General features: G+C 42.0%; 1 protein-coding gene across 1 annotated transcript in view; it reads left to right on the forward strand.

The window, feature by feature from the left end:
* Nucleotides 1-19,827, forward strand: part of dnajc8 (DnaJ (Hsp40) homolog, subfamily C, member 8) — a 41,457-nt gene extending 21,630 nt beyond the window's left edge. The window contains exons 7-9 of the mRNA XM_068011676.1: nucleotides 11,538-11,629; nucleotides 13,071-13,146; nucleotides 18,767-19,827. Coding sequence (XP_067867777.1) covers nucleotides 11,538-11,629; nucleotides 13,071-13,146; nucleotides 18,767-18,886 — 288 coding nt within the window. The 3' untranslated portion in view covers nucleotides 18,887-19,827. The remainder of the gene's footprint in view (nucleotides 1-11,537; nucleotides 11,630-13,070; nucleotides 13,147-18,766) is intronic.
* Nucleotides 19,828-25,711: the final 5,884 nt, after the last annotated feature.

Raw genomic sequence — 25,711 nt, forward strand, 5'->3', positions numbered from 1 at the left:
AATGTGTATCGCACACTGTTTGTATTCTACTGATTTACTCTACGTGAATGTTTTAGAAAAATCAAATCTCTTAGAATCTGTACTTCCCGATTAATATGGGATGCTAAAATAATATTTAGCATTGGCTCTGACGGGATAGGTAGAGTTTCTTGCTGTTTTTACTGTATTCCAGATCATGCTTACAAATGGAAGGGCAAGCTTTACAAAGACCAGTAAATCACCCACTCAAAAATTCAACAACTGAATTAGTTTTGGTGCTTGCTGTGCGTTTATTTTCTGTTTTCATGTGACAGTTATCTGTTGAATTTTGTCTTCCTCACAACAAAACTTATGAAAATTAGTCTTGTGGCAAAGTAATGTATCCATTGTATTCTGTAGATGTATCTTTTAAGTAATTTGGTGTCCTGTATAAATACTAATCTCGAGGTTGCAGAAGTAATAAATTGGAGTTATAGATTCCAAAGTAAAACAACAAGTATTTGTACTCCTTTCCTGCTGTAATCTTCAATAACCATGGTGCTCCGATTATGCAGCCTTTTGGAATGGCATTCGATCATCGTGTTGATGGCATTTAGTCATGTTGGAGCACTTAACAAGAGGAGCATATGAAAGTTGCCATCTTCCTCTCTGCTTGGATCGAATTTGGTCAGCATTTGTTTAGTTACATTTTTTGGGTAAAGTTTCTTGAAATAACTTCCACTCAGTTAAGTGAGCATTTTGACAAACAAATGTGTTTTATTCTGATATTGGTGGAGTAACTGTGAAGACATTAATGTTGCTGAGGAACATGCTGGCCTGTGTGCTCAAAGGTATTTGGGACAGGAGTAGCACTTTAAAATGTTCTTTTTTTTGCCTTAAACGTTCAGCTCTCTTTTGTTCCCTGTTTTTTTCCAGCAGGGTTGATTGGAGAAGTGAGAGTTGCAAACATCTGTCGTTAGTGAACCAAGTACCCAGAAATATAGAAAATGGGCACTTGTTGACCTCCCATCAACCTTACTTCAGGAAAACCTCCCCCCCCCACACAGTCCAGCTGTACTGTAGAAAGTGGTTTAATGTGCAATCTGTGATACTGTGGGTTAATGCAGTTTGCCATCAAAGATATCAATTTGAAACTGGATAGAAGTTGTTACTAATCTGTATGAGATCTTTTTATAGTTCAGCAGTCTACTACTTCCAAATAGTAAAGCCATAACTTTCAGTAAATAAGTAGTTGATTGTGAGATAGTTATGCAGTGTTGGAGTGTGGTGGGTAATCACAGTGAAATGTATAGTTTCCGCATTCTTTCACACTTGACAGTGCTTTTTGATTTCTGCAGTTGATTTTGCACTGCATTTGTTGCTGCCTGTCAATATATATTTAAAACATTTTTATCTTCTCCCCCTAATTTCTTGTGTTTTTTCCTCTCGCTTTAATTTTTTTTTACTGTGGTAAGAGAAGGATTGTTGACCGAGGTTATCATACCTGAGGCAAATCCTCCTCTCATCTATATTGACTGCCTTTCAGCCACTGGATGGTGCTGAAGAGCAGGAGTCCTGATTCATTTCTCCCATCCTTTCTTAGGAAATTAGACCGGCTGCAGCACCCCAGCTGCTACCTGCCTGTGATCAGTATAAACCCCAAAGTAAGCCCACAATGCTTTAGTCTGCAGGCCTTGATGTTACCCAAAGTGATGCCTTTACTTATTAGGCGATCAAGGGAGTTGCTCATTTATGGCTGCTGATAGTCCATCTCTCCAGTGGCAATAAGATATGACCTCTAGAATTTTGAAGAAAGAGAGGGCTCTACAAATCAGGGATAAGCTTTTAGTCGGTTTGTTGCACACACTTCCCATTGCATGCAAGACTGAAATAAGTTGAGAAATACACATAAAGCCTGCACCAGCTGTGGGTCCCAGCCAAGCAACGCTTTAAATTAAAAATTCTCATCCTTGTTTTCAAATCCTTTCATGACCTCGCCCCCTTCCCTATAGAACATAGAACAGTACAGCACAGTACAGGCCATTCGGCCCACGATGTTGTGCCGAACCTTTAACCTACTCTAAGATCAAACTAACTACCTACCCTTCATTCTACTACCATCCATGTACCTATCCAAGAGTCGCTTAAATGTCCCTAACGTATCTGCTTCTACTACCACCGCTGGCAGCGCATTCCACGCACCCACCACTCTCTGTGTAAAGAACCTACCTCTGACATCTCCCCGAAACCTTCCTCCAATCACCTTAAAATTATGCCCCCCAGTGATAGCCCTTTCCACCCTGGGAAAAAGTCTCTGACTATCCACTCTATCTATGCCTCTCATCATCTTGTACCCCTCTATCAAGTCACCTCTCATCCTTCTTCGCTCCAATGAGAAAAGCCCTAGCTCCCTCAACCTTTCTTCGTAAGACATGCCCTCCAGTCCAGGCAGCATCCTGGTAAATCTCCTCTGCACCCTCTCTAAAGCTTCCACATGCTTCCTATAATGAGGCGACCAGAACTGAACACAATATTCCAAGTGTGGTCGAACCAGGGCCTTACAGAGCTGCAGCATAAACTCGCGGCTCTTAAACTCAATCCCCCTGTTAATGAAAGCCAACACACCATACGCCTTCTTAACAACCCTATCAACTTGGGTGGCAACTTTGAGCAATCTATGGACATGGACCCCAAGATCCCTCTGTTCCTCCACACTACCAAGAATCCTGTCTTTAAGCCTTTAAGCATTCAAATTCGACCTTCCAAAATGAATCACTTCACACTTTTCCAGTTTGAACTCCATCTGCCACTTCTCAGCCCAGCTCTGCATCCTATCAATGTTCCGTTGCAACCTACAACAGCCTTCCACACTATCCACAACTCCAGCAACCTTCGTGTCATCAGCAAACTTGCTAACCCAGCCTTCCACTTCCTCATCCAAGTCATTTATAAAAATCACAAAGAGCACAGGTCCCAGAACAGATCCCTGCGGAACACCACTGGTCACCAAGCTCCATGCTGAATACTTTCCATCTACTACCACCCTCTGTCTTCTATGGGCCAGCCAATTTTGTATCCAGACAGCCAACTTCCCCTGTATCCCATGCCTCCTCACTTTCTGAATGAGCCTACCATGGGGAACCTTATCAAACGCCTTGCTAAAATCCATATACACCACATCCACTGCTCTTCCTTCATCAATGTGTTTTGTCACATCTTCAAAGAATTCATTAAGGCTTGTGAGGCATGACCTGCCCCTCACAAAGCCATGCTGACTGTCTCTAATCAAACCATGCTTTTCCAAATAATCATAAATCCTGTCTCTCAGAATCCTCTCCAGTAATTTGCCCGCTACCGACGTAATACTGACTGGTCTATAATTCCCAGGGTTATCCCTATTCCTTTTCTTGAACAAGGGAACAACATTTGCCACCCTCCAACCATCCGGTACTACTCCAGTGGACAGTGAGGATGCAAAGATCATCGCCAAAGGCGCAGCAATCTCTTCCCTCACTTCCCGTAATATCCTTGGGTATATCCCGTCTGGCCCCGGGGACTTATCTGTCCTCACATCATTCAAAATTTCCAGCACATCCTCCCTCTTAACCTCAGCCTGTTCGAGCATATCAGCCTGTTCCACGCTGTCCTCACAAACGACCAGGTCCCTCTCACCTCGTGAATACTGAAGCAAAGTATTCATTTAGGACCTCCCCTACCTCCTCCAGCCCTACAACCCTCCAAGATATCTGCTTCTCCAATTCTGGCCTCTTGTACATCCTCAATTTTATCTCCACTTCCACTCTCCTCCTTTTAAGGTGCTTCTTAAAACTTACCTCTTTACTGAGCTTTTGTTCATCCTGCCCTAATATCTCATTACCTGGTTCGGTGTGAAATTTTGATAATGTTCTTGTGAAGTGCCTTGTGTTGTTTCGCTACATTAAAGGTGCTACATAAATGCAACTTGTAATATTAAAATGATCTAAATCTTGCATAGACAGAACAAGACAACTTTGTTCCTCGAAGTCTCAAAACCAAGTTGTCTTTTCATAACTTCTTAACAGCAAAGCCATAAAAGGGGGGAGGGGATGGGAATGAATGCATAATAAATTGGCCCACACAACAGCAGTCTAAATATAAATATGGTCACCAAATAGAAGTGATTTGCAATAAAAGCAGAAAATGCTGGAAATACTCATCAGGTCAAGCAGCATCTGTGCAGAGAGAAACTGAGATAATGTTGCAGGTTGATAACTTTGTCAAACCAGAAGTGATTTGCACATTCATAAATTAAAATAGATCACTGTGACAACAAAGAGAAATTATATATTGTCTATGCTGTCCCTGCATTGGTGGAAAAGGCACTGCAATTGAACCAGGCAGAAATGGAAGTACCAGCAAAATTCTGAAATCAATTGGACATATACTGTTGTTTATAAAGATGATTGCAAGCACTTGATCATTTATGTAAATAATCACAGTAATGTCCCATAAAGCATTTTTTCAGTCTACTCGATGCTTCTTTATTATCAAGTACTCAAATAGACTCAAATGAAGAATTTTTCTAAATTTTAGCAGATCTTTTGTAATGCTGGCCTAATTGTAGTGTTACAGCTCATAAATATGATCAAACCAGCTAGACAAATATTTGTATCAGGACAGTGACGTGTTGCCAAATGTTTTATTTGGAGCTGTGAGAGCTCAGTAAGTTTAATTTAAGCGTTACTGAGGGATTTACAAATACTTATCACTCTGAAGAGAGACAGGAGATAGTTGCTGACTCCCAAACTTTATTTTGGTGCTTTACAAGAATATATTCAATGGGTTTCTTTGACTTTGATTTTTCTGAACGGTCAAACTGATAACTCAAGTGTTGCTGTTCATTATGTTGCCTTGGGTCGTCTTAAATTATTTGTACATACTTTTTATATTGCCCACTACCTGTACGTCTACTATAGGTGCACAAATTTGCTTCCAGCTGCTCAGTCACATTCAGAATAAATGTGATTTCAGTGAACTCTTTTTTAAAAATTTGTTCATGGGATGTGGGTGTCGCTGGCTAGGCCGGCATTTATTGCCCATCCCTAATTGCCCTTGAGAAGGTGGGGAGCTGCCTTCTTGAACTGCTGCAGTCCTTGTGGTGTAGGTACACCCACAGTTTAGCGACAGTGAAGGAATGGCGATATAGTTCCAAATCAAGATGGTGTGTGGCTTAGAGGGGAATTTGCAGGTGGTGGTGGTCCCATGCATTTGCTGCCCTTGTCCTTCTAGGTGGTAGAGGTCGCAGGTTTGGAAGGTGTTGTCGGAGGAGCATTGATGAGTTGCTGCAGTGCATCTTGTGGATGATGCACACTGCTGCCATTGTGTGCCAGTGGTGAAGGGGGTGAATGGTGAAGGGGGTGAATGGTGGTACCAATCAAACGGGCTGCTTTGTCCTGGATGGTGTCGAGCTTCTTGAGTTCTCTTCTTGGAGCTGCACCCTTCCAGACAAGTGGAGAGTGTTCCATCACACTCCTGACATGTGCCTTGTGGACAGGCATTGGGGAGTCAGGAGGTGAGTTACTCGCCGCAGAATTCCCAGCCTCTGCATTCACTGGCAGTGACTATACCTATTGATTTGTGAAAACGAGGAATGTTTGCTTAAAAAGAAAGCATAAATAAGACGCTTATGTTGCAAGTTTAGTTATCTGCAAGAGATTATTTTTATGAAATGGTGTAGTGGCATCCATTATGTAAATAAAGGATAAGTAAGAAATGCATTATTATTTTGCCATTACTGGCTTTCTTCTGTTTCCCAATTGTGCTTCTTCCCTATTAGTATTCTGAGTTTTGTGTTCTGTGTGTCTGTGTGTGCCAACTGGTTTCCAGTCTGCTTTTCCACCACCTTCCTCCCTCAATCAGGCGCGTCCCTTTACAAAATGGACAGCTTTAAAACTACCCTGGAGTGTCTTTTACATATCTATAAGACTAAAGTTTCCAAACTGGGATGTACAGGTCCTGAGATATCCGTATGTGTAAAACATATGCTGTGAATACAGTGCCCTGAGAATTCTGCATTCTATGCAGTTATTCCGTACTCTTGATTTACTTGCATGTTATTTCCCTTGTATCCCAATAATTTTAGATAATTGGAAGTTAATACAGTGGTGGTGAGGTTGGGGTCTTCATTGAGAATTAGTGCTTGCAGAGGTTCCTCGGGACTGTTTTAATATTTTCAGGGGAGGGGGGTCTCTCCCAAGTTTTTAAAAACCATGTTTGTAAAAAAAGTCCATAACATCCTTCAGTAAATTTAAATTTCAAACATTGTATGGTGACATCTGTATATCTTGGTTGCATATCTATTTTAAAAACTCTTGTTTTAATAGATTTCAAAATATTCATGTAGAATAAATCAAGCCCAATCAACGTTATCTTATGCTCACGTAATTCAGCAAATGGGAAGGGAGGTGCCCCTCCTGACAATTTGAATATGGGAGAAGGAGCTATGCTTTGGGAATAGTTGCTCATGACCTCGTGTTGGCTGCTCCAACTTGAGGTGGTTCAAATGCTGAATTGCTTTTGACTTACAGTCACTGTTATATAGGAAATTGTAGCAACTATGTTAGAAACATAGAAAATAGGAGCAGGAGTAGGCAATTCGGCCCTTGGAGCCTGCTCCACCATTCAAAAAAGATCATGCTTATTGTCTAATTCAGTACCCTGTTCCAGCTTTCACCCGATATCCCTTGATCCCTTTGGCATTAAGAAATATATCCATCTCCTTCTTGAATATATTTAATGACTTGGCCTCCACTGCCTTCTGCGGTAGAGAATTCCACAGGTTCACCACCCTCTGAGTGAAGAAATTTCGCCTCATCTCGGTTCTAAATGGCATACCCCGTATTCTGAGACTGTGACTCCTGGTTCTGGACTTCCCAGCCATCGGGAACGTCCTCCCTGCATCTAGCCTGTTATGTCCTGTTAGAATTTTATGGGTTTCCAAGAGATCCCCTCTCATTCTTCTAAACTCTAGTAAATATAGGCCTAGTTGACCCAATCTCTCCTCATACGTCAATCCTGCCATCCCAGGGATCAGCCTAGTAAATCTTCTTTGCATTCCCTCCAAGACAAGAACATCTTTCCTCAGATAAGGAGACCAAAACTGCACGCAATACTCCAGATGTGGTCTCACCAAGGCCTTGTATAACTGCAGTAAGACATCCTTGCTCCTGTACTCAAATCCTCGCAATGAAAGCCAACATACCATTCGCCTTCCTAATTGCTTGCTGCACCTGAATGCTTGCTTTCAGCGACTGGTGTACAAGGACACCCAGGTCTCGTTGCACCTCCCCCTTTCCCAATCTGTCACCATTCAGATAATCTGCCTTTCTGTTTTTACAACCAAAGTGAATAATCTCACATTTATCCACGTTATACTGCATCTGCCATGCATTTGCCCACTCACCTGACTTGTCCAAATCACATTGGAGCCTCTTTGCATCCTCCTCACAGCTCACATTCCCCCCCAGCTTTGTGTCGTCTGCAAACTTGGAAATGTTGCATTTAGTTCCCTCACCCAAGTCATTAATATCTATTGTGAATAGCTGGGGCCCAAGCACTGATCCCTGTGGTACCCCACTGGTCACTGCCTACCACCTGTAAAAAGAGCCGTTTATTTCTAACCTCTGTTTCCTGTTGGTCAACCAATTCCCAATCCATGTCTGTATATTACCCCCAATCCCATGTGCTTTAATTTTGCACACTCGCCTCTTATGTGGGTCCATATCAAAAGCCTTCTGAAAATTCAAATATACCATATCCGCTGGTTCTAACTTATCTATTGTACTAGTTACATCCTCAAAAAAAAAAAAACTCCAGTAGATTTGTTAAGCGTGACTTCCCTTTCGTAAACCCATGCTAACTTCGTCCAATCCCATTTATGCTTTCTCAGTGATCTGCTATCACATCCTTTATGATGGACTCTAGTATTTTCCCCACTACTGATGTACGGCTAACTGGTCTGTAGTTCCCTGTTTTTTCTCTTCCCTCCTTTTTTAAATAGTGGGGTTACATTTGTCACCCTCCAATCTGTAGGAACTGCTCCAGAGCTTATAGAATTTTGGAAGATGACCACCAATGCATCCACTATTTCCAGGGCCACTTCCTTTAGTACTCTGGGATGTAGATTATCAGGCCCTGGGGATTTGTCCGCCTTTAACCCCATTAATTTCCCTAGCACTTTTCTTTTCCTAATACTGATTTCCTTCAGTTCCTCCCTCTTTAGACCTTTGGCGCCCTAACATTTCTGGGAGGTTACTTGTGTCCTCCTTTGTGAAGACAGAACCAAAATGTGTTTAATTGTTCTGCCATTTCTTTGTTTCCCATTATAATTTCCCCCGTTTTTGACTGTAAGGGACCTACATTTGTCCTCACTAATCATTTTCTCTTCACATATTTATAGACACTTCTACAGTCAGTTTTTATGTTCCCTGAAGGTTTATTCTTGTACTCTATTTCCCCCCACTTAATCAACCTCTTTGTCCTCCTTTGCTGAATTCTAAACTGCTCCCAATCCTCAGACTTGCTGCTTTTTCTGGCAATTTTGTATGCCTTCTCTTTGGATCTAATACTATCCCTAATTTCTTTTGTAAGCCATTGTTGAGCCACCTTTCCGATTTTATTTTTGTGCCAGACAAGAATGAATAATTGTTATTCAGGCACATGTTCTTTAAATATTATCCATTGCCTATCCACCGTCTACCCTTTTGGTAAAATTCCCCAACTACCCTTTTAGTAAAGTTTCCCAATTTACCATAGCCAACTCGTGCCTCATACCTTCGTAGTTTCCTATATTTAGATTCAGGACCCTAGTTTCGGATTCAACTATTTCACACTCCATCTTAATGAAGAATTCTATCATGTTATGTCGCTCCTCCCTAAGGGAGCCTGCAAAACAAGATGGTTAATTAATCCTTTTTCATTGCACAATATCCAGTCTAGATAGCCTGTTGTCTAGTTGGTTCCTCAACGAATTGGTCTAAAAACCATCACGTACGCACTCCAGGAATTCGTCTTACACAGTATTATTGCTAATTTGGTTTGACCAATCTGTGTAGATTAAAGTCACCCATGATTACAGTTGTACCCTTATTGCATGCATCTCTAATTTCCTGTTTAATGCGATCCCTTACATCTCCTACTGTTTGGGGGCCTATAGACAACCCTTCTTCAATGTTTTCTGCCCCTTGGTGTTTCTTAGCTTCACCCATACAGATTCCACATGATTTTCCAAGCCAATATCCTTCCTCACTATTGCATTAATTTCCTCCTTTATTAACAACACTACTCCTCCTCCTTTCCCTTTTTGCCTGTCCTTCCGAAATATTGAATATCCTTGGATGTTCAGTTCCGATCCTTGGTCACCTTGTAGCCATGTCTCCGTAATCGCTACTATATCATAACCGTTTATATCTATTTGCGCTGTTAATTCATCTACCTTATTGCAAATGCTCCGCGCATTAAGCCACAATGCCTTTAGACTTTTAACATTGTTATTCATCTTAGCTTTATTTTGCCCTATGGCCCCATTTGTTTCTTGACTTGTTTTCTCTGCTTTCCACTTTTGCTTGCCTTTCTGTCTTTCATTTCTATCCTTGTTTCCCGCTCCTCTGTTTCCCTGCTCAGATTCCCATTCCCCTGCCATTCTAGTTTAAACCTTCCCCAACAGCACTAGCAAACACTGCGCCCCCCCGCCCGAGGAAATTGGTCCCGGTCCTGCACAGATGCAACCCGTTCAGCTTGTACTGGTCCCAATGTCTTAGGAATCTGAATCCCTCCCTCCTATACCATTTCTTCAGCCATGTATTCATCTGATATATCCTGCCATTTCTGCCCTCACTAGCACGTGGCATTGGTAGTAATCCTGAGATTACTACCTTTGAGGTCCTACTTTTTAATTTTTGTCCTAACCCTATATTCAGCTTGTAGGACCTCATCCATTTTTTTTTTTTTTAACCTATGTCTTTGGTACTGATATGTACCACGACAGCTGGCTGCTTGCCCTCCCCCCTCAATACCCTACAGTCACTCCGACATCCTTGACCCTAGCACCAGGGAGGCAACATACCATCCTGGAGTCTCTTGCGACCACAGAAACGTCTGTCTGTTCCCTTATGGTTGAATCCCCTATCACTAAAGCCCTGTCACTCCTCTTCCTCCCCTCCTGTGCTGCAGAGCCAACCATGATGCCATGAACTTGGCTCTTGCTGCTTTTCCCTGAGCCATCTCCCCCAACAATATCCAAAGTGGTATATCTGTTAGAGAGGGGGATGGCCACAGGGGACTCCTGCACTACCTGCCGTCCTCTACTCTATCTGGTGGTCACCCATTCTCTTTCTGCCTTTGCTGGATTTGCCTGTGGTGCTAAACGTGCTATCCACGATGATCTCAGCATCGCGGGTGCTCCATAGTGAATCTACCCACAGCTCCAGCTCCGTAATACGGGTAGCCAGTAGCTACAGATGGATACACTTCCTGCACACGTGGTCGTCTGGGACAGTGGAAGCGTCCCTGATTTCCCACATAGCGCAGGAGTTGTGACAACATCTAACAACATTGAGGTAAATGGTCACTTAGCCCGGGTTTATTTTTGTCTTGAGGGTATGATACTGCCTAATACCAAGTTGAAACTACCTTCTGAACCACTGGAATGAGCGGACAGTGTCTTTGTTTTAGTGTCTTCTCTGAAAGACAGCGCCTCTGACGATGCAGCACACTCTTAGCACTACACTGGAATTTTGACCGAGTGGCTCAAACTCCCAGCTTTTTAACATAGGAAAAGAAACCAATTGAGTCAAACTGACGTTTTACTGCAGATCTTCACCCACCATGCTTTGTAAACTGGGTGTTTTAATATTTTTTGGGCTGTACCAGCGCAAGACATTACTATAAATAGTAGTTGCAGAATAGGAAAACTATATTGATTGTGCAGTATTATTTGGAAACACTGCTCCAAACTTTCTTCCAAATAGGAGAATAAAAATTGTCAGAAGTGATGGCTTACAAACCTTTATGCATAAGCATTGAGGCCCCTGAAAATATTATTCCTTCTAACATCTGAAAAACAGTGCCAACTGCAGAAGACATTAATTAGTGTTCGGCAAGAGAAATAATGTTAGAAAGTCAGACAAATACAGAGGAAGTAGATGTCCCAAGAGGGGCAAGTAGAATTCTGATGGCCTCATGGACCCTTCCCTGGTTCCCTTTAAAGGTTCCCATAATAAGAAAGGATCTTAATTTGAAAACGGTGTTGTGTAAAGAAATCCCTGGGATTGCAGGAGGTTTACATTTTCAGATATTGTTGTTATAAGATTGAGCTCTATTTTGATGCATCTTTGAAAGGAATACACAACTTTGGATTCCACCCCCGCCCCCCGGCCAGTTGAACTTCTTTGTAAGCAGGTGGAATTCTCAACTGTGGAACTCCAGTCAGTTGGAGGGTCTTGCTATTTGTGTCATTATTGTAAAATATATTGTGCAGTACTCTGGTTGAGCTATTGTCAGTGTCTTGAATGTCAATCAATTTTTTTTTTAAATCTTGCTAGTTCAAGCAGTTGGTACACAAACAAACTATGAAGCTGTTTGCTGAGCTAGAAATTAAAAGGAAGGAGCGTGAAGCCAAGGACATGCATGAGAGGTATGGAATTATCTTAAAACCTATTGTCCTAAACGTTCTGCTTTTGTTCCACCCCCAACAATGGTCATTATAACTGAAAAGTAGATTTTTGATGTGGAAAAGAAGCTGTGAAATATATAGTCTACTCTTAATTCAAAGGTATTTAATTTAAATTATCTGATATTTCAAAACTTTGCACTAAATCCCATTCACTCATCACCCAAGTTCTCGCTGATCTATATTGGCTCCCAGTCTGATAACCCCTGTATTTTAAAATCCTCATCCTTGTTTTTGAAATCCCTCCATGGCCTCGCGCCTCCTGATCTCTCTCATCTCCTCCAGCTCCACTTTTCCAATTCTGGCCTCTTGCTCATCTACGATTTTTATTGCTCAACCATTGGCCGTGCCTTCAGCTGCCTGGGCCCCTAAGCTCAGAAATTCTCTGCCTTTCCCTCTTTCTCCTTTTGTGGTATTCTGTAAAGCCTACTCTTTGATCAAGTTTTTGGTCATTTCTTCTAATGTGGCTCGGTGTCAAATTTTGTTTAATAACCCTCCTTTGAAGTGACTTGGGATGTTTTATTTTATTTTATTTAGAGATACAGCACTGAAATAGCCCTTCGGCCCACCGAGTCTTTGCTGACCAACAACCACCCATTTATACTAACCCTACAGTAATCCCATAGTCCCTACCACCTACCTACACTAGGGGCAATTTATAATGGCCAATTTACCTATCACCTGCAAGTCTTTGGCTGTGGGAGGAAACCGGAGCACCCGGCGAAAACCCACGCGGTCACAGGGAGAACTTGCAAACTCCTGCTATAGAAATGCAAATTGTAAATTTCCACTTTGCTGCTCTAAATATTTCATCGTTCAAATGTATTTAGCACAAAAATTAATTCAACTTTTCAATCTTTCATTGTAGCTTTATTTTCATGGATTGGAAGCAAAGCCTTTCCAAAGCCACTTGCCTATTGTAATTTTTTCTCTCCTGCCTTTCCCCCCACCCTCTCAAATTCACACCCTTCATTTCCTGAAGTCACTGATTCATACTGAGGTGAGGTTACATGAGTTTTGTCCACTGATCAGGATGTCACTCTTTGTGAACTATGACTGTGCATTGGTAGACTTTTTTTAAAACCATGCTGCTACGTGGGGGTGCGTGAGAGGTCACAACTAAGTCTCGCACTGTTGTCACCCATGTTTGTTTACCAGCAGTTAGTAATGGATTAGTAAAGGGGGATCTCGTTTTACAGGTCTCCAGACGAGATCAGCTCCCCAGTCCCAGGGCAAGATGCAAGGGTTATTGTTATGAAACAGTCCAAGTTTGAAAGCACCTTAATTTGCTGGGATTTGAAAATACCCACTGCCTGGCAAACACATAAAAATATTAGGAAAAATCTCAAGCTGGATGCCAATCTGTGCACACATTTTTTATTGCTATACATCCTTCTGAATGCAGGAAACGGCAAAGAGAAGAGGAGATTGAGCAGGAAGAGAAAGCAAAACGTGATAAAGAGTGGCAGAAAAATTTTGAGGTTTGTAGAACTCTGATTTACCAATTCCTAATGCTTGTCATATTTTGGACGTCTTGTGTAACGAGTAGTAGTTGTAGTTCTGTGGTCTTATTGAAAATTGTGTTTCCTTCTGAAAAGCCAACTTATTTTATTAATTACCTTGACATCGAGATGTCTGGTGAGTGGTGCAGAATAGTCAATTTGATTGTTTCAAGAGATACGATCATAAAAATGATCTGTTTTATGTAGAAATTACATTACAAAGAACAGTGGATTCTAATTAAAAAGCATTATGGAATATAAGCTCCAAATCGCTGCAATATTTCCTCGAGTTTTTTAAAAAAATGACAATTGTTATATGCTGAGCAAACCCAAATAGAGAGAGATATTTTATGGGACGGATTTTGCTGTAGGATTAACAGTGAGGCTAACGCCGCTCACTGATATGTGGAGATTGGACAGCAACCTCTGGCGTCCGCACATGCTGCAGTTAAACGTGCAAATCCAGAAGTTGCTGTCGGAGGTGCCGTGCTCCTTCAAAAGCTTCCCAAAATCAGCATCTCGCTGCCTGATTCGCCATTCAAATATGTTGATTGGCATGCGATTGCTGTACTGACCTCAGAGATATGCACTAAATTCACCAAAATGTTAGTACTTGTCCGTTCTAGGGCGGCGCAGTGGTTAGCACCGCAGCCTCACAGCTCCAGCGAGCCGGGTTCAATTATGGGGACTGCCTGTGTGGAGTTTGCAAGTTCTCCCTGTGTCTGTGTGGGTTTCCTCCCACATGCCAAAGACTTGCTGGTTGATAGGTTAATTGGCCTTTATAAATTGCCTCTAGTATAGGTAGGTGGTAGGGAAATATAGAGACAGGTGGGTATGTGGTAGTAATGTGGAATTAGTGTAGGATTAGTATAAAATGGGTGGTTGATGGTTGGCACAGACTCGGTGGGCCGAAGGGCCTGTTTCAGTGCTGTATCTTTAAACTAAACTACCCTTTTAATCGTCTGGTATGTCTTAATTACTGCTAAACAACCTCTCTGGAATGGAAAATTAACGTTCAAAAGCATGGAGTCTCATTCCTTCAGCTTTTAATTACTTTTGGTGATTTTTAAAAATATACTTTTCTTTGTCTCTTATCTTGTGCTTGGTCCCATCTTTCTTTTCTCAATATTCAATTTTCTGTACCTGATTTGACATTGAATTCACTATTCTACCTTAGACTTCCTAGTTCAGATTCTGCACTGCTTATTAACGACTCTTCAATCTAATTGGTTAAGGAAATACACAATTGCTTATCCTGTTCACACACATCCCAGATGGTTTGTAGAAGGCAGAGCATTTTTGCATAGTTGACAGGAACCTGCCATGCAAAAGTCCATAGAGAATCTCTGGCAAGTGCAAGTCAGCGAAAAATCTTGCCCTTTTTTTTTAAGTATTGTGTTGTATGTTGCACGCAAAGTAGGCAAAACAGAAATTGCACTGACCTGAAAACTCTGAATTTTTTTACAGCACCTATAAAATTGAATTGTTGTACATATGTGCTTTCGAAGATTAATCTGCAATACAGAAAAAAAAGTATGCATGGCTTCTTGCAGATTACTCTGTATTTGCCGATACATAGATTGTACTTTGCTTGTTGATGGGGTTACTTGTTGACTAAGCCAGATGGCACAAAGGAATGGAAGTATGGAATGCAACGCACCAAGACTTCTTAGACAGCACCTTCCAAACCCGTGACCTCTACCACCTAAAAGGACAAGGGCAACAGATGCATGGGAACACCCACCACCTGCAAGTTCCCCTCCAAACCACACACCATCCTGACTTGGAATTATATCGTCGTCCCTTCACTGTCACTGGGTCAAAATCCTGGAACTCGCTTCCTAACGGTATTATGGGTGTACCGACACCACAAAGGACTGCAGCGGTTCAAGACGACAGCTCACCACCACCTTCTCAAGGGCAATTAGGGATGGGCAATCAATGCTGGCCTAGCCAGCAATGCCCACTTTCCAAAAATGATTTTTTTTAAAAAGCTAAGGTGAGGGAGGACCACCAACAATCTGTCGAGGCAGCACTTGGTACCAGTGCACTGGTAACATGGACCCTCCTGTGCAATGGTCAGCTTGGAATCTCTTGAGGTGTAAGAGCTTTAATTGGAATGGAAGTGAGTCTATGCCTCTTGGTGCCTTTCTAGCACCAGACTTGCCCTGTGTACCACTGGTTTTGATTGCCAGATGCCCCTTGTTATAAAAGTCAGTTCTAGCCTGGTTCGAGACCAAGCTCCCTCTTATCTGCTGTAGAAATATGCTGTGATTCTTCAGAAGAGCATTTCCTACTGCATCAATGCAGATAGTTCATGTGTTGCACTAGTCATCTTTGCAGCCTCTGAGTAAATTTGCAGTTCAGTGACACTTTCTAGAAATGTTTGTACTTTGGGATGTCCTTTGGATGATTGAAACTGTGAAAACATTTCAAATAGGATGCTGTTCGGCCAGGTGAGGAGGGGGTCTCAGCCTCCCGTCTTGCCCTTTCCTCTTATTTGACTACAACAGGGTTTATTCCTTTAAACAGTACTTACCACCTCTGAGTATTTTCCTGTTTTCCTTTACTGTGATTGCGAAGGAACCAATCGGGCAAGTTTTCTCGAGTTTAAACAAGAAAGAGGTAAGTTTATTATACTTAACACTCTAACCCGATTTAAAAATATGCTACACATTCACGTGAGAATCGCGCACACAAGTAGATTACAGGAGGGAAAATGGATTTGGTGGTTGAAGTCCAGAATAAGTGGAACTTAAATGCAATCTGTAAATCCAGTAGTCTTTGGGTGAAGCTGTATTCTTGAAGTCCTCGCTGGTCAAAGTGCACTATGGTCGGCTTGCTTTGCTCAGGGTTGCTTGAAGGCTTTCTTCCCCTATTTTCTGGCTATAGTGGTTTGTAGGCTTGGACGATCCCCCAGTCGCAGACCGTTTTCAAACTTGATGTTTCCTGGGGGGAGAGAAGAGAGAGAGACAGGGGAGCAGCAGTCTTCTCCGCTACTGTCCACTCAGTTACTGCCTGTCTGCTTGTCTGTGTGTCAAAACTTCCATTTTCTTAAGAGACGAACAGACGGTCACACGGTTCTCTCACTCCCCTTTGTTTTTAAATGAGATCCAAAGTCTAAAATCCAAAACTTCTCTTAGGCAGTGTTTACCCCCTAGAGAGACTTCTCCATTTATGAATGCCTCAAGATGGTTTGGAATGTCCCCCTAATGAGGGTGATCTGGCTAATCTCAATTAACCAAAGCATTGTTCTGGCTGGGCTTGTTAGACTTTTTGTCTGCGGTTCAATCACCTGGTATTTCAGATGTAAATGGCAGTGGCCATCTTGGCTGATTTATTTTTTTAAAATTACTGTAGGGTTTTTTCCATTAAAAGTCTAATGTAAGTTTCCAACTGATGAAATTAATATTTCCCATTTGGCATATAGGGTTTTCCTGACCATGTATACAGTGGACAGCGAAAGGAGACTTTAATCCCATCACTTTGATTTGGAGTCAAACCCAAGTCCGAGAGGTGAAAGCACAATGGGCTGACTAACTGTGCTGTCTAGATCCTAACACAAATGAATTTTATTGCACTGCTTACAGTACAAAGGAATACTCACTTGGTTCCACTCTTTTCTATCCATCATAGCCAAAGCTTCTCCAGCAATGGTGTCTCTTTTCACTCCTGCATTGTTATCTTGGGATTCCACAAGGATCCTTCCTTCCTCTTCCTCATCTGTATGCTGCTGCTCGGCAACAGCATGCAAAAACATGGGATTGGCTTACACATGTATGGTGACAAAATCCACCTCTCCTGACCCCTCTGTTTTATCAGATTACTTGTCTAATATCCAGTTCTGAATGAGCTGTAATTTTCTCCAGTTAAATAGTGGGAAAACTGAATCCATCATCTTTAGCCCTTGCTACAAACATTGTAAACGGAAGTTATAATTGTTATCGTACCATTGTCACCTATTTTAGCTCCCCCTTTCTCCAGACTCCCCCAGACTGTTTGCATCCTCGGCGTGCTATATGACCCCAAGCTGAGCTTTCGTCCCCACATCCTCTGCCATCGCAGAATGCTAACTTATACTTCTGTAGCATCACTTGCTGAAGCCTCATCCATTCCTGTCACCTCCAGACTTGACAATTCCAATACTGTCCTGGCTAGTCTCCACCCTGCATTAACTTCAGCTCATAGAGAATCCTGCTGCCTGTATCCAATCCTGCAGTGAGTCTGACTTGCCCATCACCCCTGTGCTTCCTGGCCTACAATGGATTCTGGGCTTTCAATGCCTCAAGCTTAAACTTTTCAACCTTTGTGTTTAAATCCCTTCATGGCCTCACCCCTCCCTATTTAACATTTTCCATCCCAAGAAACCCCCAATCCACCCCACCCCGAATTTGTGTTCCTCTGACTCTGGCATCTTGCCAACTCTACTCCCTACACCCTGCCCGCCATTGGCAGTTGTGCCTTTAGCCAAATAGGCCCTATAATCTGAAACTCCCTCCCTAAGCACCTCTGCTTCTCTCCTTAAAAGTAACTATTTTTAAGCAAGCTTTTAGTCATTACCCTTTCCCCACTCCCCCTGAATATCTCCTCCTTTGTCTCCACGTCTGTTTTTATTTGATTAGTCGCACAAAGAGATTTGGACAACCAGGGCAATAGTAATTATGCGGTATTATTACCAGAAATTCTGTAAAGCATGATGTGGGTGCTTGAAGTTTTTATATGAAGTTTACTTGAATTATCAAAAACACCCAAGCACTACTTTGAGGTGCCAGCTGTAGTGCTACTGTTCTTCCTTGCCTACAAGGAGTGTTGAAATGGCCACTTGTTGAGCCGGCAGCTTCTGTTTCCATTTCAATGTGTTTCCAGACCCCTGGGAGACTTGTGCAGCAGCAGTGAACTTCAAATTGGGCTCCAAATTGCACTGAGAGACTACAATTTAAATATGTTAATTAAGTGTTCCACCACTGTATGGTGAGAGGTTCTCACCCTGATATCCGCTACTGTAAAAATGGCGGTGGGTGCACGTGTGGCAGGTTAGGGTCACACAGTGACGCCCTGTCACTCTTTGTGGCAGCGGGATTAATATTGAGTTCAAGTTACTGAAGATAGGTGTTCTACGAGTAGAGAGTGTAAAACCAGAGCTTTGGAGACATTATAACTACAATGATTGCAGATAGTGAAGGATGCTGCTGTAAGATTGGCCTTCAAGATTGGTGCTTCCAATGCAAGCTGACAGCGGCATTCAAACTAGGATCTCAGAAATAAGTGGACAGTATTCTTTTGCAGTAAAACACTGATATAATTTTGTCTTTGCTTAGTATTCTCAATGCCAGATATTGGTATAGCTTGGATGTAGTGTGCAGACCCTGCCACACCATCCTAACTGCAACAGTGAATTTTTGTCATTTTCTCTGTCACCAACTATCATTGTGGCCGTTCTGAATCGTAACTTCTACAATTCTGCATAGGCAAGCAATAATTTTAATAGATTTAAGAAAAAATTGTTAATTTGCTAACTTATTAATGAGTGACATTTGAAAAAGGCTGATACTGTGTATTTTGTATTTTACATGCTAACTATTGCATTTATTTACCACAGGAAAGCAGAGATGGTCGTGTTGACAGCTGGAGAAACTTCCAAGCCAATAAAAAAGGCAAGAAAGAAAAGAAACAGAGGAGTTTCCTTAAGCCACCAAAAGTTAAAATGGAGCAACGATAAAAGCCCTCTGAAAAGATTGTACGTAAAATAGGAAATCACAAACACAAACAACTATAGCAATGTTTACTCCAGAACTTGTTCTTCGCTTAGGAGTAGTGTTTGCAGTTTAGTGGCAGAAATGTTTTTTTTTTCCTGTCCATTCTGCTGACTCGTAAGTGTTGTAGTATCTATTACTATTTTTTAGTTTCATCCCTGATAATCTATGTAGCAGGACTTCACTGCTCCCTGATTCTAAAACAATATGATGTAAATGTACAGTATAAAAGAGGTTTATAATGGCCTTGTATCCTTTTGAAAACCTTTAATTTTTAAGCCCTGTAATTTAACATTTTGTACCCTTTTTGTACTGTGATGAACAATTTGTCTATCTTTAGCCATCAAAGGTAATCATTAAAAGTGTTTGGAAATAACAAAGTATGTGGTTTATATTCTTGAAGTTGATGGATTCCATATTGTATGACTGGATTGATGCATCATAGTTTGAAGCCTGTATTAAATTTTAGCTTTCATGTACACATATTGAAATTGTATAACATTTAAATGCTTTAAATTTCAAGCACCTAGGGAAAAAAAAGTACAAATTAGCTTTGAAAATGAGGTGCTACCTATAGATGGAAAAATATTTTTGCTCATCTCCACGCTTTTCCTGAAGATGCTGGTTGGTGTTAGGACGACAGTTGTACAGATGACATTTCTGTTTCACCAAGTTGCGACTCCCAATAATGAGTGAATATTGGTTATGGGTAGGGGTGGTGAGGTCAATTCATAGAATCGTAGACATTTCAGCACAGAAAGAGGCAAGCTTCATGTTGGATCACCCTACAATAAATCCCATTTCTCTCCTGTTTGCCAATAAACAGTTCGGGTACCCCACTTGAAATTTTAAGAAATCTTTGTAAAAGACTTGCATATAGATTTGTGAATAAAAACTGATCAGTTCAGCCGTTGTTGATTTGTGCTTTGTTGCTTGATATATCCAGAACCTGTGATGATGGATTTCCTGTGTTCATTTCAGTTTGGATTTTGCTTTCATGAAGTCTCTTGTCTGCCCAAGATTTTCAAGATTACTGCCCAATTACATTTCATTTACCATGAACAGTCTGCAGTGATGTGGCAAGTTTTCCCTGCTATCTTGCTATCCCTTATCTGCGTCAGATCAGTTTCCTCTCTCAAATTTAGTCTTGATCAGAATGTAATTTTTGACATATACTATTGTTACTAGAAATTTGCATGTTCAAGTAGCTGATATTTGAACTTGAAAGATAAAGGACTAGGTGCATAACACTAATTTTCCTCCAGTTTTCCACTTAATTTGTTCATGCTTTAATGTCTACAGATAGATTGCACTCCACATGGATGCCTACCTCCAAGAGGCCTGTACAGAACCATATGACTTCCCTACATCATAAAATAACTTTCCAGGTTGTCCATTTTGTTGATCTGTTTCCACTCAATCCAGTCCACCTTATTTGTATCATTTTGTATCATCATCAAGGGATGGAGAGCCTCTCCAAGCAAGAGCATGAACCTGTTGCCTTCAAAGTCAAGGAATCAACAAATGCATTTATATATAGTGTCAGTAAAACAACCCAAGGCGCTTAATGGAAACCGAATTTAACACTAAGCCAAATAAGGAGAGATTAGGCCAGGCGAATCTTGAAGGCAGAGAGAGAAGGGTGGAGAGGTTTAGGAAGTATATTCCAGTCCACTGTTGTGGATTGCAATTTTTAAACCTTGATTTGAGTTAACAATATTCTTGACAAATATGTCCAAGTCTCATTCAAACTGCATAACTGCTGACTAGTAGGAATTGACAGCAGTCTTGGAGAGGCATGTTTGCAACACTCCCCAGTACAGGGAGAGCATGTGAATTGATTAAATTGGGTAGAAAAAAAGACTATGGGATTTTCCCTTTTCCCTTGGTTGACATGGCAACACATGCACCATATGCTTTGCAATGTGCTACTTGGATTGTTTCTTATTGCAGTGGTCCTTAGAGTTGGTTACCTTGGGTTTGAAAGGGGACGTAACCTACATTTTTGTTACTGCCTTAGAAGCTGAATCCACTGTACGATAGTAATTTTCATTCATTTAGTGTTGGTCGAATATCTCAGAGGACTTCATGAAGTGGGGAGGATGAGCAGGAGACTGGAAGATTAAGCGTGAGGAAATAAACAGTGTTATGACCAAGGTGGGAGCAATGCACTGTCAATTCTGTCCCAATACTCCACAGGTCATAGCATATTATTAAAGTTTTCCCATCTAACTGGAAAAGAGCCAAATTAAACATTTTATTAACCCCCAGAACAAAAATACACCAAACCAGGCATCTTTAGACAACAAATTAACTATTAAATTAAATTTAAACACTTAAAATAAATTTGTCTAAAGACCTTAACTTATTTATCCTAACCCCACCCATGCGCGCGCGCACACAAAAAAAATAATGGTTGACCATTTTTTAAAATGGTGTTTCTTGGGAATAAAGTAAGTAGCTGAGTTGTAAGTCCTGGTGGGTTGCGTTCCTGCTTGATGAGATGTCCTAGAGTAGAGTAATCCGATGCCAATTCAGTCTCCAGGTGAATTTGACGAAACAATCTACAATAGATAGACATTCAAAGTATTTCAGCTGCAGCAGGTGTCACGCAGTTCTTTCAACGAGAAGCACAGCAATAGGTCTACTTGGATTTTAAAATTAGCAGTCTTTTGGTTAAAAACTTTACTGAGATTTCCAGAAAACACAAGTAGGCAATAGAGAGAGGCACTTCTGTAGCGGACTTCTTAGAGGTTTGAAGTAAAATGGAATTTACTACCTCCAACAATGAAAATGTTCTTTCTAGGGGTTTTTTCTCCTTCGGCAATCACAGTCTGAGCTCAATGTAGATTTTCTCTGCTGAGAAATAGACTGCTTCTTCCTTCAGTGTACAGCATGATTTGCTCGTATCCAGTTCAAACCTGTTACAGCCAGTCTTTTACACACAGTCAGATTGATTACAATTGCAGAATGTGACTTATCCTGTTGCCTAGGAAACAGGTGCAGCTGGCACACAGAATATAAAAGCTTTTCTCAGTCTTAATGGAAACTGTTTTAAACAGAGGAGAAAAAGAATAGTTCCACATAGGATCACTCATAAGGTAGAGCGAGGCTGTGGTCAGATTTGACAATGTGCACCATGCAAATGATATGTTGGCCTTCATAGCCAGAGGATTCGAGTACAGGAGCAAGCATATCTTGCTGCAATCATACAGGGCCTTGGTGAGACCACATCTGGAGCATTGTGTGTAGTTTTGGTCTCCTTATCTGAGGAAGGATGTTCTTACTATGGAGGGAGTGCAGCGAAGGTTCACCAGACTGATTCCTGGGATGGCAGGACTAATGTATGAAGAGAGATTGGGTCGATTAGGCTTGTATTCGCTAGAGTTTAGAAGAATGAGAGGGGATCTCATAGAAACCTACAAAATTCTAACAGGACTGGACAGACTAGATGCAGGAAGGATGTTCCCAATGGTGGGGGAATCCAGGACCAGGGCTCACAGTTCAAGGATAAGGGGTAAGCCATTTAGGACTGAGATGAGGAGGGATTTCTTCACCCAGGAGGTGGTGAACCTGTGGAATTCTCTACCACAGAAAGCAGTTGAGGCCAAATCATTAAATATATTCAAGAAACAGTTAGATAATTCTTAGGGCTAAAGGGGTCAAGGGATACCGTGAGAAAGCGGGAACAGGGTACTGAGTTTGGATAATCAGCCATAATCGTATTGAATGGCGGTGCAGGCTCGAAGGGCCAGATGGCCTACTCCTGCTCCTATTTTTCTATTTCTATGTTTCTATGTCAGGAAGTGGACAAGGATTGAGCTAGTTAAGCTGTGTGAGAAGGCTCTGGGCCATAGAGTTCTTGATTAATTGAAGGTTGAGAAGACTAGTGAGGGGTATGTTCAAGAAATCAATACTTGATGATTTAGCCATGAGTTAAGATTTCTTCAGCACAGAAAAGGAGAGGGTCAAGAGCAGGCAATATAGTGGAGGTGAAAAATGGCCATTTTGGCGGCTGGCTGACTGCGAGGTAAGAAAGGTCAGTTTGGGTTGAGCAGAGTCATAAGGCTGCATGTTTATTTTATTTGTTGATGGGACGTGAGTGTCGCTGGCAAGGCCAGCATTTCTTGCCCATCCTGAATTGAGTATGTGGTGGTGAGCCACCTTCTTGAATCACTGCAGTCTGTTTGGTGTAGGTATAATCATGGTGCTGTTAGGGAGGGAGTTTCAGGATTTGGACCCAGCGACTGCTACCTGCTTCAGCCTGACTGGGCAGCTGGGGAGTTTATGATGCTGCAGCTATTGGTATACATATACTGGTAGGAACTGGGGAAAGATGGCTTCAGTTTTTCTACCGATTAGGCACACTACAGCCTGCCGGACTGAACATTGAGTTCAATAATTTCAGAGCATGACAGCCCCCCCATTTTACTTTCATTTTTAGTTATTTTTTCTTCCTTTTTTCTACATTCATTTTTACATTTTTTACAATCTTTTTTTGCATTTATTTCATTTCATCTTAGTTTGTTCAGTTTGCTTACCCACTGTTTTTTTCAGGTTTGCACTTGCTGCTGTTCAATATTCAGTGTATTTACACCTAATCTGTACTAATGCTTTGTCTTTCAACACACCATTAACATATTGTTTGCCTTTGCTCCGTGACCTTTTGGTCAGCTATGTGGCCTGGTCCAATCTACACCTTCTCCTTTGTTATCTCTTGCCCCACCCCCACCTCACTTGCTTATAATCTGTGACTTTTCTTATATTTGTCAGTTCCGAAGAAGGGTCACTGACCCGAAACGTTAACTCTGCTTCTCTTTCCACAGATGCTGCCAGACCTGCTGAGTGATTCCAGCATTTCTTGTTTTTGTTTCAGTTTTTCTAATGTTGAGTTAAAGGAAACTGACTTGGTCCAACTTGGTCCTGCTGAAGAAAATGTAGAGTTGGATGTTGGAGCATACATGTGAAAGCTGATTTTCCTTGCAAATTATGTCGCTGAAGGATGGCATATAGATAAATAAATGCCAGTCAATAAATCAAACTTTGAAATTCATGAGCATTAGCTATTTCAAAAGTTTGCTATTTCAAATCGCAGTCCTGCTTCCTAACATTAATGTAGCCTAGAGTTGAAAATCTTCCCCAGGGGGACCTTTGGAAAAGAATTTCTCATATAATGTTGGCAGACTACTGGCCAGGCACAAAAATAATCATATGAAAAAACATGACAAATACAAACACAGGGATATAGGATGGATTTTTAAATTACCTGAAGTGATATGTTTGCAGTTTACATTTTTAAAAAAGCACATGGACGCTCCAGATTAAATATTTAATTCTGCACAGTGCATTCTGCGGCACAGTGGCGCAGTGGTTAGCACTGCAGCCTCACAGCTCCAGGGACCCGGGTTCGATTCCGGGTACTGCCTGTGTGGAGTTTGCAAGTTCTCCCTGTGTCTGCGTGGGTTTTCTCCGGGTGCTCTGGTTTTCTCCCACAAGCCAAAAGACTTGCAGGTTGATAGGTAAATTAGCCATTATAAATTGTCACAAGTATAGGTAGGTGGTAGGAAAAATATAGGGACAGGTGGGGATGTTTGGTAGGAATATGGGATTAGTGTAGGATTAGTATAAATGGGTGGTTGATGTTCGGCACAGACTCGGTGGGCCGAAGGGCCTGTTTCAGTGCTGTATCTCTAATCTAATCTAATCTTGTAGCTCACATCCAGAATATTTTCCATCCAGTACAATTTAAAATGCATCATTTTAAAATAAGTTTCTGTTTATGATAAAGCCTTTAAATTAGAACTTGTCTTAAGATCAAATTCCCTGGCCTTATAACCAGGGGTCGGCAATGTGTCTACATGGGCACCAATGTCCGTGGTAAAAAATTTTGAGATCCATGGTTTCTATCCAACCAGCCAATCCTCTGATTGACGGCAGGCTGCCCGTGGCTCGGCTTTGATTGGCAGCACTCCTATTAAAGTGTACTTTAGGCGGAGCCAGGAGCTGTGTCTGAAGGATGGTGGATGCCTGTCTCTGATTGTTTAGTGTCTGTTGCTGACAGTGGACTGCCTGGGCGGGTTGAGCGCTGATTGGCAGTTCACGGCGCAGGCTGCTGGGATCGGCTGCCCCTGCTGTTTTCGCGCTGTTCAGGGAGTGAGTGGGAATGGCTGCTGTGGGGGAGAAGGAGAGAGAGGCCGAGGGTAGAGCAGGAAGTGGGCCAGCACACAGCCAGAGGCGCAGTGCAGTGGGAGCACGCTTAGAGCCAGGCAGTCCTTTAAACAAGCAACGGCCCAGGGAGCAGCAGGGGTAGAGGGGATGGACGCGGTGGGGGGGGGGGGGTTGGAGAGGGGGATGGACATGGGTGGAAGAGGGTGAGAGGGGGATGGACGGGGTGGGGGGGGGGGGTTGGGGCTGAAGGGGGATGGATACAGAGAGTTTAGAGATACAGCACTGAAACAGGCCCTTCAGCCCACCGAGTCTGTGCTGACCATCAACCACCCATTTATACTAATCCTACACTAATCCCATATTCCTACCACATCCCCACCTGTCCCGATATTTCCCTACCACCTACCTACACTAGGGGCAATTTATAATGGCCAATTTACCTAACAACCTGCAAGTCTTTTGGCTTGTGGGAGGAAACCGGAGCACCCGGAGGAAACTCACGCAGACACAGGGAGAACTTGCAAACTCCACACAGGCAGTACCCAGAATTGAACCCAGGTCGCTGGAGCTGTGAGGCTGCGGTGCTAGATCACTCTTGACAGATGGACATCTATCTGAATTTT

Source organism: Heterodontus francisci, chromosome 31 (genome assembly GCF_036365525.1).
Source record: "Heterodontus francisci isolate sHetFra1 chromosome 31, sHetFra1.hap1, whole genome shotgun sequence".
NCBI classification, from domain to species: domain Eukaryota; kingdom Metazoa; phylum Chordata; class Chondrichthyes; order Heterodontiformes; family Heterodontidae; genus Heterodontus; species Heterodontus francisci.